Source organism: Pagrus pagrus (genome assembly GCF_965226575.1).
Source record: "Pagrus pagrus genome assembly, chromosome: 4".
NCBI lineage: Eukaryota > Metazoa > Chordata > Actinopteri > Spariformes > Sparidae > Pagrus > Pagrus pagrus.
In genome coordinates, this window is record NC_140188.1 from 6,304,626 (window position 1) to 6,318,539 (window position 13,914).

Here is a 13,914-nt window from a genome sequence, read left to right on the forward strand (position 1 = left end):
GCACATAAGAAGAGTGTGTCTATGTGTTCAAATTCAGGTAAACTCTCACTATTTGGCACTCACCAGAGACTGCAAAGCTCCCTGTTGTTTTCCCCTTTCCTTTATGTAATGTCTCCAAGAAATAAAATAGATTTTTATCATGCTCCAGTAAGCAGTCAATATTACAGTAATGTGACATAAACACAGACAGCATAAGTCTCTTCAGCAGATCATGCTGCAGTCAGGCTGATAAACAGGATAGAAGACAAACAACACATTTTCATCCAAACGTTAAAAAGTAATCTCTGAGGTCACCTCCTGTCAGTAAATGGCTCCAGATCAGAGCAGAATCTGATGTGGCTGTTCTCAGGCTTAGCCCATGACATTTAAGCCTAATGTGTATTATATTATTGGATTATCATTACTGATGCATTCATTTAATGTTGAAGCATGTAAAGGTGCTGTAACTATGTTTTGGTTTTCTGCTGGTTTTGTTTTGTCTGATTAAACTAAGTCTGCAAAAGAATGAGTAACTTAAGTTGTCAATGTAGAGGAGTAAAACTATTAGTTATATTTGCCTCTGAATTTTAGTGGAGCAGAAGTATAAAGCAGCACAAATTGGAGATACTCAAGTAAAGCACAGGTACTTCCAAATTGTACTTCCACACAGTACTTGACTACTAGAACTCTGATGTATTTTTTCCTGCATTTCAAAATGCATAAGATGATGATAATCAACCGAGGAAAAGTTTCTGTAATGGCATTTTCTATTGGGTCATACACAGTGTGGAACAGGACATGCAGAGGATGTATTTTAAACAATGTCATTATAGTCCATGCCACAACTCGTGTTGTTGTTGGAATTGTCTGGATATAATTTGGCTCACTGAGCCACTGGACATCAACTCCCGCCTAAATTAATTTTCATGCAGTTGACATCAACCACTTCTACATACTGCTGGAATACAGCAGAGAAACCAAACAAACAGACAAGTAAATAAATAACCAGTCATGATTTGTTTTATCTGTGAGCACTCGGGCGAGGCATCAGGCAGTGCACAGTTGCTTGGGCTGCATTGGATTAAAAGAGACGTTGCTAATTGTTTATTGTGTCTGAAACTATCTTTGTGCTAGCTGCTGACACCTGCTGTCCTGCTTTCTGAATGTTAGGATATTCTGGGGAAATTGTAAAGATGAAAACAAACAAACATTTCCAGTGTAACAAATCAAGAGTTTGCTGTGTTGCTGTGAGTATGCTGTGTTTAGTTATTAAAAATCCTGCACTGTTGGTTTATCCAGAGAAGGCTAAAGTAGCGATAGAAGGACTAATTCAAGCAATTATTAAACTTCACATTTTCTGGACATGCTTTTTACCCTCATGAAGATTATCAGGGGGCTTATGCGAATATGCAAATCCTGTCTATATGTGTTCGGAGGATTTGGAACAGGCTAATGACCATGTTCCCCACAGTGCTGCAGGAGTGTAGCATGCTGAGATTATCAACAGTTACACACTGTGCCCTCTCCTCAATGTACAGCAGCAGCATGTGTTCGTGACAAAATAACGTTGTGCAGATTATGAGATCCCTCTAATGTTATCATCAACATTATTATGACCTCAAAAGTTTTGGAATCAAAATGACGATCATTACCTCCAAATCTGAGGCAGTGGCTCTCTCCCAGATAAAGGTCACCTGCTCCATTCAGGTGAGAGACCATGCAGCTATGAAAAGGCGAAGAGAAGGTTTGTGAATTTGACTGCCAGTTAAGAACACTAGCTACAGTAGTATGACCACAGTATTGGAAAAATAATGAAGCACAACAGAAGGTTCTTGAATCACCAGCTGATCTTCTATCTGACCTTCACCTGTGGTCACATGCTTTCGATAGTGACCAATGGCAGTGACAAATGACAGGAATTGACAGGATGAGGGGGGGTCATCAATAAGAGTTGACCTCTGTAGGAAGCCAGAGTCACCTCTCTTTGGAGGTGTAAGGAGCACGGAGACATTATTTGTAGCCGTGGAACCTGGATTAATTCAGGGGGAGCAGAGCTGGACAGGAGCTGTGGATTTGAGGGATATTAGACATTCAGTATGTTAAAGTTTCTTTTTAGCTTGTGTCAAGAAGCCCGAAATTTCTGGCTGTGGCTCTGATGGAGCTTGACCAACTATGAGGAGAGGAACCTGAGGAAGTTGCTCGGGTAAAACACGGTTTGGATACTCAGTTCACCCAAGCATGACCCTGACTTAGATAAGCAGCATGAAGATGGATGGATGGATGGATGGGTGGGTTTCTCATAGTGAAAGAGACTCAACAGATAACATGCAGCTGAAAAAACTTTCTCAATTTCCACTCTCCTGACCACTGTATATTTTTCTATCTTGGATCACCTTCAACACAACAAATGCTTCTGTATTCTGTATGTGTTTAGCATAAAAATAATGACCAACTTTATTTATACAGCACCTTTCAAAACACAGCTTTACAGAGCTAATTAAAACACAAAGCAAATAAAACAAGCCAAAAGCCATAAAAACTAAATACAGAACGCACAAAGGGAGTACAACATATTGTCATGAAGCAGATAAAATCAACAAGGAAGTGGGTCTTCGAAAGAAATTTCAAAGACGAGGCTGAGTTTGCAGCCCTGATCTCTTCTCGGCCGGTCGTTACTGCAAAGTCTCTATCACCTTTGTGTATTAGTCTAGACTTTTGAACAACAAGGAATGACACATCTGGGGATCTCAGGGACTTTGGGCAATAAAATATCTTAAATAACCTGTATAGCTAAGCCCCTCAGGGCTTTGTAAGTAATCAATAAAATCTTTAACTCAATTCTAAATGCAACAGGTAAGCAGAGTCAGCAGAATTTTGGATGAGCTGGAGGAGGGTGAGGGATCTTTGACTGATGCCAGAAAGCAAGGGATAACGATAGCCTAATCAATTCTTTACGAAGGCGTGAGTAACAATTCCCAGATGTTTGTTTTAGCTGCGGCGGCTGTAGCGCTGGGGCTGCTGTAGCTCAGGAGGTAGAACGGGTCGTCCAGTAACCGGAAGGTCGCTGGGACCCCAAATTGCTCCTGATGAGCAGTTGGCACCATGCATGGCAGCTTCTGCCATCAGTGTGTGAATGGCTGAATATGGCAAGTGTTTATATTTTATAGCAAGTGAAGGAAATAATCCAATCCTGGAAATAATTCTGAGATGTTGGAAGCTGGATTTAACCATCGAATTAACATGTTTGTGTAAACGGAGGATTTTGTAAAAAAAAATGCTGAGAATCAAATCAGGAACATCTGGATTTGATATCTGGGTATTTCCATTATATTATATTATAATTATTATCTCAGATTGTGAGATATCCAGTTGTAGAAGTTATGAAAGTTTAGCAGGTTTACAGGGTTCTGATTGATTGGTTGATTGATTTTTGCAATGGCAATACTGATATTAGGGAGTGATATTGATAAATCACAGATTGTATTCACATTTTTTGCATTGATCCCTCAAATGCAGTTATCAGTTATCACACACTTATGACAGATATGTAACAAAGGAAAGATATTTTAGTTTTTAGTTTTCTTTAAGTTTAAGAATCAACTTTGGTGTACAAAATGACATCAGTGCACTGACACAGTAAACTTCACCGTGATATTATTTTTTCTTATTATTCCAAGCATTTGCATTCCAAGCAATTCTTTTTTTCATTATAATCTCTTCAAAAAAATAAGGTTTGATATCAGAGTATACCAGACCATGTGTATGTTGATATGATATATCTCTAATAGGCCAAAATCGGCCAGTAACATCGGCTAACAGGTCAGGCTCTAAATACGTCTACATATAAGGTGGCCAAAAGGGAGCATGTAAATTGAAAAGAGGATTGGACCTAGCACCAAATGTTGGGCCACCCACCAGTGAACACCTGTTACACCTGCATAACTCCATGCACTTCATGAAGAAAAAATATTGTTTCAGCATCTTCATCAGCGTGTGCCATCAGGCCTGTCCTACAAATTTAAAACCTCAGATTAAATTTACCATAGTGACATTTTCATTTGGCTTTCCCAGAACCTTTTAATAGCTAAGGTTTGTTCATTCAACCATGCTGAAGTGAAAGGAGTCGTCTTTCTTCAAGTCACAACAGGAGCGACTGCACCCATTAAATGTGAGTAGGGAATGGCTTTTAGACAGATATTTATTAATGTGATTTGCATGAGAGAGTCGTGTCTGTCAATATGGGTACCATTTGCTGGAGATGAAAGATCTCCACTAGTATTGTCTTTAATCTAGGCAAGACTTTTGTCAGCTGCACAGCTTGCAATTGTTATCACACTGACAAAAACACACAGATGTAAGCAAGCATACCCACAAACACCCTGAGGAGGAAAACAGTGCATCATAGCTGCTGAAAATGAATGCAGGCTTAAATGGAAAGCGGTGAGACATGAAATGCATACGGAAAGAAATATACTGTGCTGTAAGCAAATTGTCTGTTTGGCTAATCTCAGTGCCATAGACAAGAAAAGGATCAGGCAGGGATTTATTATTAATTTGAAATTAATGCTCGCTCATACTAACTGCTATCACTGGCTTAGGTCTTGCAATACAAGAAAAGCAGGGTATACTTTGAGGTCATATCTCTCTGCACTGTTTTTTGTCCTTAGAGAACTTGCATTGTGAGGTCCTTGAAAGTTGGAACACAGCCTACATCCTTTGTGGTGAAATAGCCCTTCTGAAGTTAAGGATTTCAAGTTTAGTGTTGACAAAGGACCTATCAAAACTTTGAAATCTTCGGAAGGACATAGCCAGAACCAAAGGAATGCATCAAGGGCTGTGTGGGCTGGCAATAGAAAGGCATTTGGACATCGAAGCACAGGTGAAGTTATCAAATACTGGGTTATGATGAATAAGTATGTTTTTTGGCAATTATGCCAAATCAATGTCAAGTGTTGAAGGTTTATGTAATCTTTACAAGCAGATAACCTATAATCAGCAGATATCAGCAATTCACAGCTGATTTTAATAAACCAAGAATTAACCTGCTGTATTGTTTTGTTTTGTTTTTTCCTGCAAAGCAATTAAGTAAAGAAAATGGTAATGCAACCCACTTGCCAGAATAAATGTTGGCAATGTACGTTTCTGCAAACCACGGATATGTTGAACTTCTTTATGTTGCAACTTTATGTTTATTTAGGTTCATTTTTCAAATTGATGTTGTGACAAAGCTGTGCTTATGGGTCTAGTTAGGTTTAGGCACAATAACAACTTGGTTAGGGTTTGGAAAAGATCATGTTTTGGCTTACCTGGTTATGTCACCACAAAGAACAGCCCAGAGAGCAGAATGTAATGTTAGCAGTTAACGTTTCTGCAAACCACAGACACGTCCAAGGTTGACATTTGTACCAAACGTGGCATATCACGTTCACAGTATATGCTGATTAGCCACCTTTCACATCAGGAGGTGGAGGTGATGGGGGTGGCTTATTACAAGCCGACAAGGCTGCCAAACGGCCAGCTGCACCTGGAGTCACAGCACTGGATATTTTTAAGGACACTTGCGGTCATTTCAAGTTTTTTTTGTGGCATACAGAACCATCGATTTTCTATGGACCATCTCAATCTGTGATCGTGGAGACCACAACTAGTATTTTAAACCAAACCATGATTTTTTTCAATGTATTGTGACAAGAGAGAAATTAAAAAATTTAACCTAAACAGGCGTAAAATTGCAACATGAAGAAAAGCTCAGTTTTAACGTAAATGCCAGCAGTTTATTCTGCCGACTGAGCTGCGTGATCCCATGATTTAATAGCCTGCACTGTGAATATTTTAAAAGTAAAAAAATATTCTTTCACTTTAATTCTTTAACTAGCTTAAAGACAAAAGTTGCATGTCACTGAGAGAGGCTACAAAGTGGGTGAATATCATCTGGCGCTGTGCTCTCACCCCGGTGGTGTTAACAAGACATGAGGAATGGCTATGAAAGGTCAGTGTGAGGGCAAGTGTGGACGGATACTGTACTCTATTTCCAGCATAGCATAATGAAGCAAACAACTCTTAAATGTATAACTTCACTGCAGTGGAGTTCATTTTAGTACTGGTTATATTTTCACCATGCTCCCCTGCTTTAATTCTGTGTATGTGTGTGCATAACACATAATGTCATCTGTGTGTACACAGTTTCTTGCAATAAAGGACATCACATACCAGAGAAAATCTTCTGTATATTATCTAGTTTACCTAGATATCTGGCTCTTGTTATTCAGCTCTGCGCCAACATGGATCTTGTTAATCGCTTTGACAAACATCGCATCTCCAGTGTGCCACAAATCAAAGCAGGATACAGTCGTAGCTCCATCACTGGGGCCTAATCTGAATGTATCAGCTGGTGTCAACTCACGGACAGAAAATCCATATGCCTTCTGTGTGTGTAGTTTGCTGTATTGCAAATAGCCAGATATTGTTATGTCCTGCGTATGACACAGGGAAGTGTTGACCAATTTCCAAACAAAGCCAGCTGCTCTGAGGTTAAAAAAAAAACAAGCCTGGTAGACAATATTAGCTTCAAAGTAGAGCATATATTACAATGAATATGTAGACCATCGTTTAATACGCTTACAGGAATAAGCATCTTAACACTAGTGAGTGGAAATCCATTTAAACCAACTCTGAAACAGACTGATTAGAAATCACAGTTTACAAGCATTTAATCCCCTCCAACTACTAAATTCAGGACAGAGTCATTTTATGGAAAGACATCCCAAGAAGCACTCACTTTTTACCACACAGGGCTACGATTTCATGCATAATCTCATACATCAGATACAAGTACCTTTCTGTTTGAATGGGAGTGGTGGACATGGGCTTTTCAATGGAACATTACTGCCACCTAGTGTATTTGTTGAGTAACTGCTTGCAGGCCTGAGGATACAGCACCAACAGACATCTCCTCTCTGCCATTTTATATTGTTTCTTGATTGAAAGTCGAGGAAGGGAGGAAGATATGGGTCAATAAATTGTAGAAACAAACTGAAAATTGCTCTTGTCTTCCACAACAACAAGCCAAGGCACTTAACCACCAGTAAAATCCATCTGAGCTGCAAGTGGGTAAAGACTGCTTGTCAGATCTCAGTATGAATTGGAGTGCATACTCTAATGTGCAGGTGTGTGGCACTGACACAGATCATGCATGTGCAGGTGAATCATGGTGAAGTTTACTGTTTCAGTGCACGGATGTCATTTTGTACACCAAAGTTGAATCTTAAACTTAAAAAAACTAAAAAAGCTTAAATAGTTGTATTTTCTGAAAAATGTGATTAAAGGATAATTTTGAAATGCATTAAGAGTGAGTTTGAGGAACTGCGCTGATTTAAAATTTGTTATATAGCCTCTGGCCAATACTGAAACAGCTGCGTATCACAGGAAAAGTCTCTTTGTGTCACTTAAATAATGTTGTTGTTTGAATGTCTCTAAAATCTAGGAACCACTAAGATGTTCTCTGGCTTTTACTCAAGTTTGCAAGCAGATTTAGTTTGACTGACTGAATTAGAGCATAACTGTATTTTTTCCATGCAGTCTTTAGTCTGATACTTGAGCCAGTATTTCTGTAACATGATGATGTTTGCCTCCGTGTTAAAAGGTTAATGAATGAATGAATGAATGAATGAACTTCCACTGGCCAGCAGAGGGAGATAGTAATGAATACTAGGGGCAGGGGCAATCTCCAGTGAGAGGCTGCTATGTGAAGCCTCAAGTCCCACCCAGCTTAATTTAAAAACAGTTTGAAATGAATGAATCATCAACCATTGTTAGCACAATGTCCGTATTTAGACATTCAGCCAGGAAATGGCCCAGTGGAGTGATGTGGTAGACAAAAATGTGATTTTTTTTAATTAATCTCACACTTCCACCACCTTTGCTCATTAGTGGAAATAAGAACATTTTTGTAGAAAACTTGAGAAGTTAATTAAGGGTGATGATGTGAAGAGTTTTAACATTTACATGAACTTTTTCTTAATCTCACAACACTTTAAGCTGTTTATGTAGCAGAGGGTGTTAACCAGCCGGCTCTCCATCCCAGAAGAAATGTAAAATTAATGATGCAGCATTTAATTCTTTCTCCAAAGTGCTAAACTGATAAAATAGATTTTACTCTTTAGTTTGCTTCTGCTGGGCTTTGCACATGTATTTTTGCTATGGAAATAGTTTTGTTGTTGGGGTAATTTTTGTTTTTGTTTTTTTTATCTTGAGACTGGGATTCCACTTGAATTGTACTGAATATACTCGTTTCAACAGACTTAAATGAGGAGGTCTACACATGTTAGTTATACATTTACTTAAAGTACTGTGGTTATTAAGTATTCTCATTTTTTGTGCAACTTCATACTTCCACTCCTACATTTTAGAGACAAATACTGTACTTTTACTCCACTACATTTATTTGATAACCTTAGTTACTAGTTACTTTCCAGATTACATGCTGCATCATAGCCAGAGTGGTGCAATTTTAAGTTAATTTATTTATCTCATTGGGATAAAAAAAATAACAACATTATTCTGATAATCAGAAAAATGCTGAAATTGGAATCTGATAATTGATATTTATACATCTAAATAATATGTATAATTTTGCTTTTATTTGTACTTTTGATACTAAAGTACATTTAACATCGGACTTTTACTCAAGTTATTTTCCTATCTGTGACTTTAACTTTTACCAAACTAATATTTTAACACAAAATCTTCCTACAAAATCAGTTTTCAAGTATGACTTTTACTTTTTACAACACTGAGTAACTAAGTTAGTAGACTTTTATTCATACAGACGGCTGCTATACAACTTTGTACCCTGGTGATGTTATTAGCAGTTAAAAGTTCTAAAAGTGCTTCACAGTTTATAAAAAGATATGATAAAAGCATTTGAACAAATGGTGATTAAAAGGAAGAGATGAGATTTAAAACACTTGACAGTTTGTTGATTTGACGCCCAGAGGAGCTACAGGAGTTTCTGTTTTTATTTCTTCAGTTATTTACATTTCTTGCGATTACATACAAAACACTTAATGCCCAAATTGTATTTTAGAGACATGCACTGTCTTACATGCAGTGTTTTGCTTCAAATCCTCTTGTATTTTTGATAATCACACCTAAACATCCACATTTACAGTTAACACAGAAACACAGTTGTCACAGTAATAAAGACCAGCTTTATTTTGTCTTCTTACAATAGCTAGATACATAAAAGGCTTTTTCCAACAAAATGGATACAAGTGAAAATCATTTCTGAGCTGTAAAATGTTGTAAAACAAACACCGCATCACACATTGTTGCAATCATCATTTCAGCAAAATGAGTTTCCCCCTCAACATCTCCCCGCAGAGCTGTTGCTAACAGGAATGAAAAAGTGCCTCGCTGAGATTGTTGCAGCATGTTTTTTTTAAATGTCACAAACAGTTCTACAGTATCATTTTCTAGCAATAAGTGATGTTTAGTGGAGTAAAGCAACAAGCATTTCTGCAACTTGTGTGTTTTCCTTTTTGTAAAATATGAAAAGGATGGAATGAAATGTCTTCATTAGCAAATTCCTAAATTAATAAGATACGTCGTAATGAGAAGACTTGTGCAATGGTGACAAAACTGAAGCATACCCAAAAATCAGATGTATTTTCATGCAGAACGTCAGTAGAAATTGCCTGAGATAAAGAACATCATGTGAAACAATTTCACATGAAACAGAAGAGTGTAGTAAATCAAAACATTTTGTTTAAAAGTACGTTATCCAGTTACTTGAATAGCTTTGGATATCTTTTATGAAAGAAAAATTGTTTCTCGCGGGGAAAGTGACAATGTTGTTAAGAGGGGATGAAACAAAATGTTTAAATTCATTTACAATATTACTTCCACAACAGATAAACAAATATGATATAGTAAAATCAAACTTAGACTCTTAAGACTAGTGTTAAACTTGTCACAGCAATTATATCTGTTATGTACCAGCACTTCTAGCAATAATTTCTCATAGAGATGAATAATTAGCTCTGTTATAACCACCACTTAAATCATAAGTGACCTGAGGTATGGAGCAGTCTGTGAAGAAGTTTGGGAAGGCCAAAGTGCACAGTGTGTGGTCCTCTACGGGCCCAGTGGCCTCAGAGGGACAGTAGACAGGAGGCTGGGCTGGGCCCGAACGCAGGCTCCCTCCTAGCTTCTTCGAGGCTCCTGAGCAGCTAGTCCAGGGCTCAGAGTAGAGGAGACCACTGACTAAATGGGGAGCATCGTAGGAAGCAGGATCCAGGCCTCCCATCTCCGGCTGCATCCGGAGGGGCATGCTTTGACAAATGTCCTGGTCACTGACCATGTTGCTGTAATCAGGCCCCAGGAGCTCAAAGAACTCTGCAGCCTCAGGATTGCCTCGTTCCAAGTCCTTCAGCGTCATCCCAGATGTGGAGCTGACTTTGGAGCAGTTGGCAGGCTCAGTGAAAAAAGAGGGGGGCAGATTGCGATGCCTCAGGGGTGGCTTCTTGGCTTTTTCACCCCTTATATCCTTCACAGGGCTGAAGAGGGCTGCCAAGCTCTTGCTCTGTAAGTTGGCCTGGAACCCATCTCGTTTAGGTAGAGTTTTGCTCTGCAAAGGGCTGGGCTGAGCCAGGGGGGAACCCTGTCTTTTAACTGGGGCCTCTGCTACGTTCCCTGGTGTTATAATGCCGGTACACCGTTTGATCTGCTTCTGTAGATACTTCCGGTGGTTGACTTTCCTCTTGGATTTCACTGGCTTGTCCAGAGCCAGCTTGATATTGCTGGAGGCTGAGTCTATGAAGCTCAGCAAGTCCCTAGTGGTCTCTTTGTAGTCCTCATCATTTTCTGCCTCACCAAGGAGACTCCCATCCAGACTTTTCTCCACGTCGTACTCCATCACAGAGCCGGGGAAGCAGAAATTCATGAACTGAGGGTTCATGATTGCAGTCTGAACAGCCATAACTCTGTTGAGCCCAGCGGCTACACCTGTGGCATCCGCTGTGATCACTGAACCAAAAGTTTCTTCAGAGCTTCATGTCTTTTTTTTTTTTTCCGCTGACAAACACTTGGTCCTGATGCTGCTCATGAAGTTCCTGTAAACATTCCAGAGTAGAAGTGAAGAGCTCTGAGGAAAGCAAGGAGATCTTTCAGGGGGCTGGACTAATGATGTCAGAACATCAAAGAGGAGGGGCGAAGAGACCGCAGGACTTAACTCTTTGCTTGTGCCTGACCACCTGCATCCAAGAGGGATTTGTCTGAAATTCCCTGCTGAGTTGAAGACAATAACCTCCGTCAGAACTCTCCCCCTCTAGTTTAACTGTTTGTGTGTGCTCTGAACCAAAAACGCTCTGGTGAAAGTGGAGGTTATTACTGTAACAGTGAGCAGAAAGCTTTTAAAATCCTGATGAATAGAGAATTTTTGCTGTGCAGAATTTTTATTAAAAAATTACTTCATTTAACTTAAAACAAAATATCCTGTTTTGATTATCTAAACAAAAAAAGTTTAAGTAAACATCTCACAAAGATCCTCAACTGATCGATGCATAAATTAAAGTGATTCCTGCAAAACATTTAAAAAAAAATTTCAGTCATAATGCCTACTTATGCATTTCCTGTCCACACTACCAAAAAGAAGTTAACTTGTAATCTAATTACTGTTCATTTAGGCACTGAAACAAACCAGACTCTACAGTAGTGAGAAAGGCTTCTTTTCTGTGGGAAACTCTTTGTGCCCAAACAGATGCCACTATTTGGGAGAATCTTCCCAACTGCTTGCTTGTGTCTTAATCTGCTCATGGCAAAAGTTGATTTCTAGTGCATTCCCAGGCCAGTGGGAATTTCTGCCCTGGCCTGACAACTATTATGGGCTGCCTTTGACATAAAGCCCTACAGGGTCTAAATAGCCTCTATTCTTCGCCCGGCAGTGAAAGGGAGCTTTGTGCCAGAGATTCATTAAATTGCACCTCACAGCCCCTTCGTAAAATGGGTCTCAATAATGAACAGTCGATTTAACTAGAAAAGCTGCCGGAGCTGTTAAATTAAAGGGGAATAAAGTGCAGTTCAGGCTCAGTGTGCCAGAAGAAATGTTGACCTTAAGAAATCCTGGGTATGAAACTTCTGTTGTAAACAATAACGTATTTACAGGAAGTTTCTCGGCCAGCAGTGAATACAATGGAGGATGTGTCCAAGAGCCAGATTGCAATGTTGCCAGCACTTATCCCAATTTAAGTGGAATTTCAAGTGAATTTTGAGTGAATGGACTGTTGGACATAAGTTAACTATACATTAAAAATGTGTAATGTAATGTTATCATTTACTGCATCACGTTAAACTTTCTTTTATTATTCTTATTCTAGGTTAAGAGATGCTGCAGCTTAATAAGACTCTTATAAAAGTGGATGTTGAGGTGAGGCAGAGACTTATTTAAGAGCTAGAAGGATGGAAAAAAAAGTCTGAAGCAGCGAGGCAGTGAGGCCGTTAAAAAAAATCTTTCTTATGTTAATTCCTCGGGAGAAAGGGGACAGTGAAACTGATAGCACTGATCTAATTATCTGTGGCCCGACACAAGTCTGTGTGACTGAAAAGAAATGCAGAAAAACTCAAATCTGTGAGCAACAAATGGTTACAAAACAAAGAATATCTTTCTGTTTATACAGCTGGCAATGACCTAGGAACAAGAATTCATGTGGGGAAACCGCACAGACTTTGAATATTAAGTTCAGCTCACCTGGCGTTAAAGCCGAGCATTTATTTGTAAATTCTAAATGTTTCGGTTCCTTACAGTGAAGGAGTAAAATGGAGGTCAGCTGGAGCCATATCACAACATCTCATGAATTCAGTGGAGCAGTACTGAGCTTTAAACGCCTGCCCGAACTGATTTTGCTTCCCTCTCTTTGCGAGCAGCACAATTTTGGCAATGTGACATCATCACAGTCGTGGCAGCCATATCCCCCCTTTTTTTCCAGTCAAGGAGCTTTGGCTTTTGTGCTGGTGGGTCATTCACATCACAGAGGCTGACGCACAGATCCCGGAAACAAGTTTCTATTGTTGCATAAAGGCTGTGAGGGCGAGAGGGGATGGGCTACGGAAGACCAGCTTGGAAAAATATATGAACTGAGAGCAAAACTGAGGAGGTTTCAACTCATTTCCACTCTCAAGACATTAAATGGGAGGTTAATTGTTTTCGGAGTGATTTTAAAATTCTTATAATGGACCAGTGTTTATTTTAGCATTAATCACTGAGGTCAAACTATTGATTCAACCTTCAGATGCTCATTATGTTTGGACATTTGGGGAATTTCAATTTGGAGAAAATCATTAGTAATCTGCTGTGCCTCCTCCCCCACACCCAGTTAGTTGTTAAGTACACAGATCCATATTGTTAAGATATTGTTAAACATTACCACCACGCCTTCTGTCCTGGAGAATTTACTTATTCAGCAGCACCCAACCCCAAGGGAACAGGGTGCTCAGTGCAACGTGATGTGACACACACAGGCTTAATCTCTTCCTACTACTGTGTGGTCCCTGTCTGAGCAGGGACGTACTCAGAGTTTGGGGTCGAGCGAATACTAATAACACCTTTGATTGATGGCCAGTGTCAGAGACTGAGAAAAGGCTGGCAAAATTAATGACCTCTCAAAGTCCTGAGAAAAGTTTAAGGACGGCATTTAGTGGCTGGGATCCTGTCCTCCCCCATGTTTAGCTATGTTTCTTTCTACTGGGGGGTGTCTGAGATCCAGTCAAGCCTGTGACAAAATGTTGAGAAGTCAGGCTTTGTGTCTCCTGGTAGAAAATCAACCCACAGTCGTGTCATGTCAGGAACTTTTGCTTAAAAAAGAAGAGGGGGAGAAAAAGAATTGGCTAGAATAGTTCAAAGAGAATGAAAAAAGTGTTTTCATTGCCAGTCAAAGTGTT

At 39.4% G+C, this 13,914-nt stretch overlaps 1 protein-coding gene across 1 annotated transcript; it reads right to left on the minus strand.

Moving 5' to 3' along the window:
* Nucleotides 1-8,965: 8,965 nt before the first annotated feature.
* Nucleotides 8,966-11,237, minus strand: fam181b (family with sequence similarity 181 member B; the record flags this gene model as incomplete). The annotated part of the gene is given in 4 exon segments (XM_084350790.1): nt 8,966-11,024; nt 11,026-11,131; nt 11,134-11,204; nt 11,206-11,237. Coding segments are annotated over 4 exon segments (1,236 nt in total). The 3' UTR covers nt 8,966-9,997.
* Nucleotides 11,238-13,914: the final 2,677 nt, after the last annotated feature.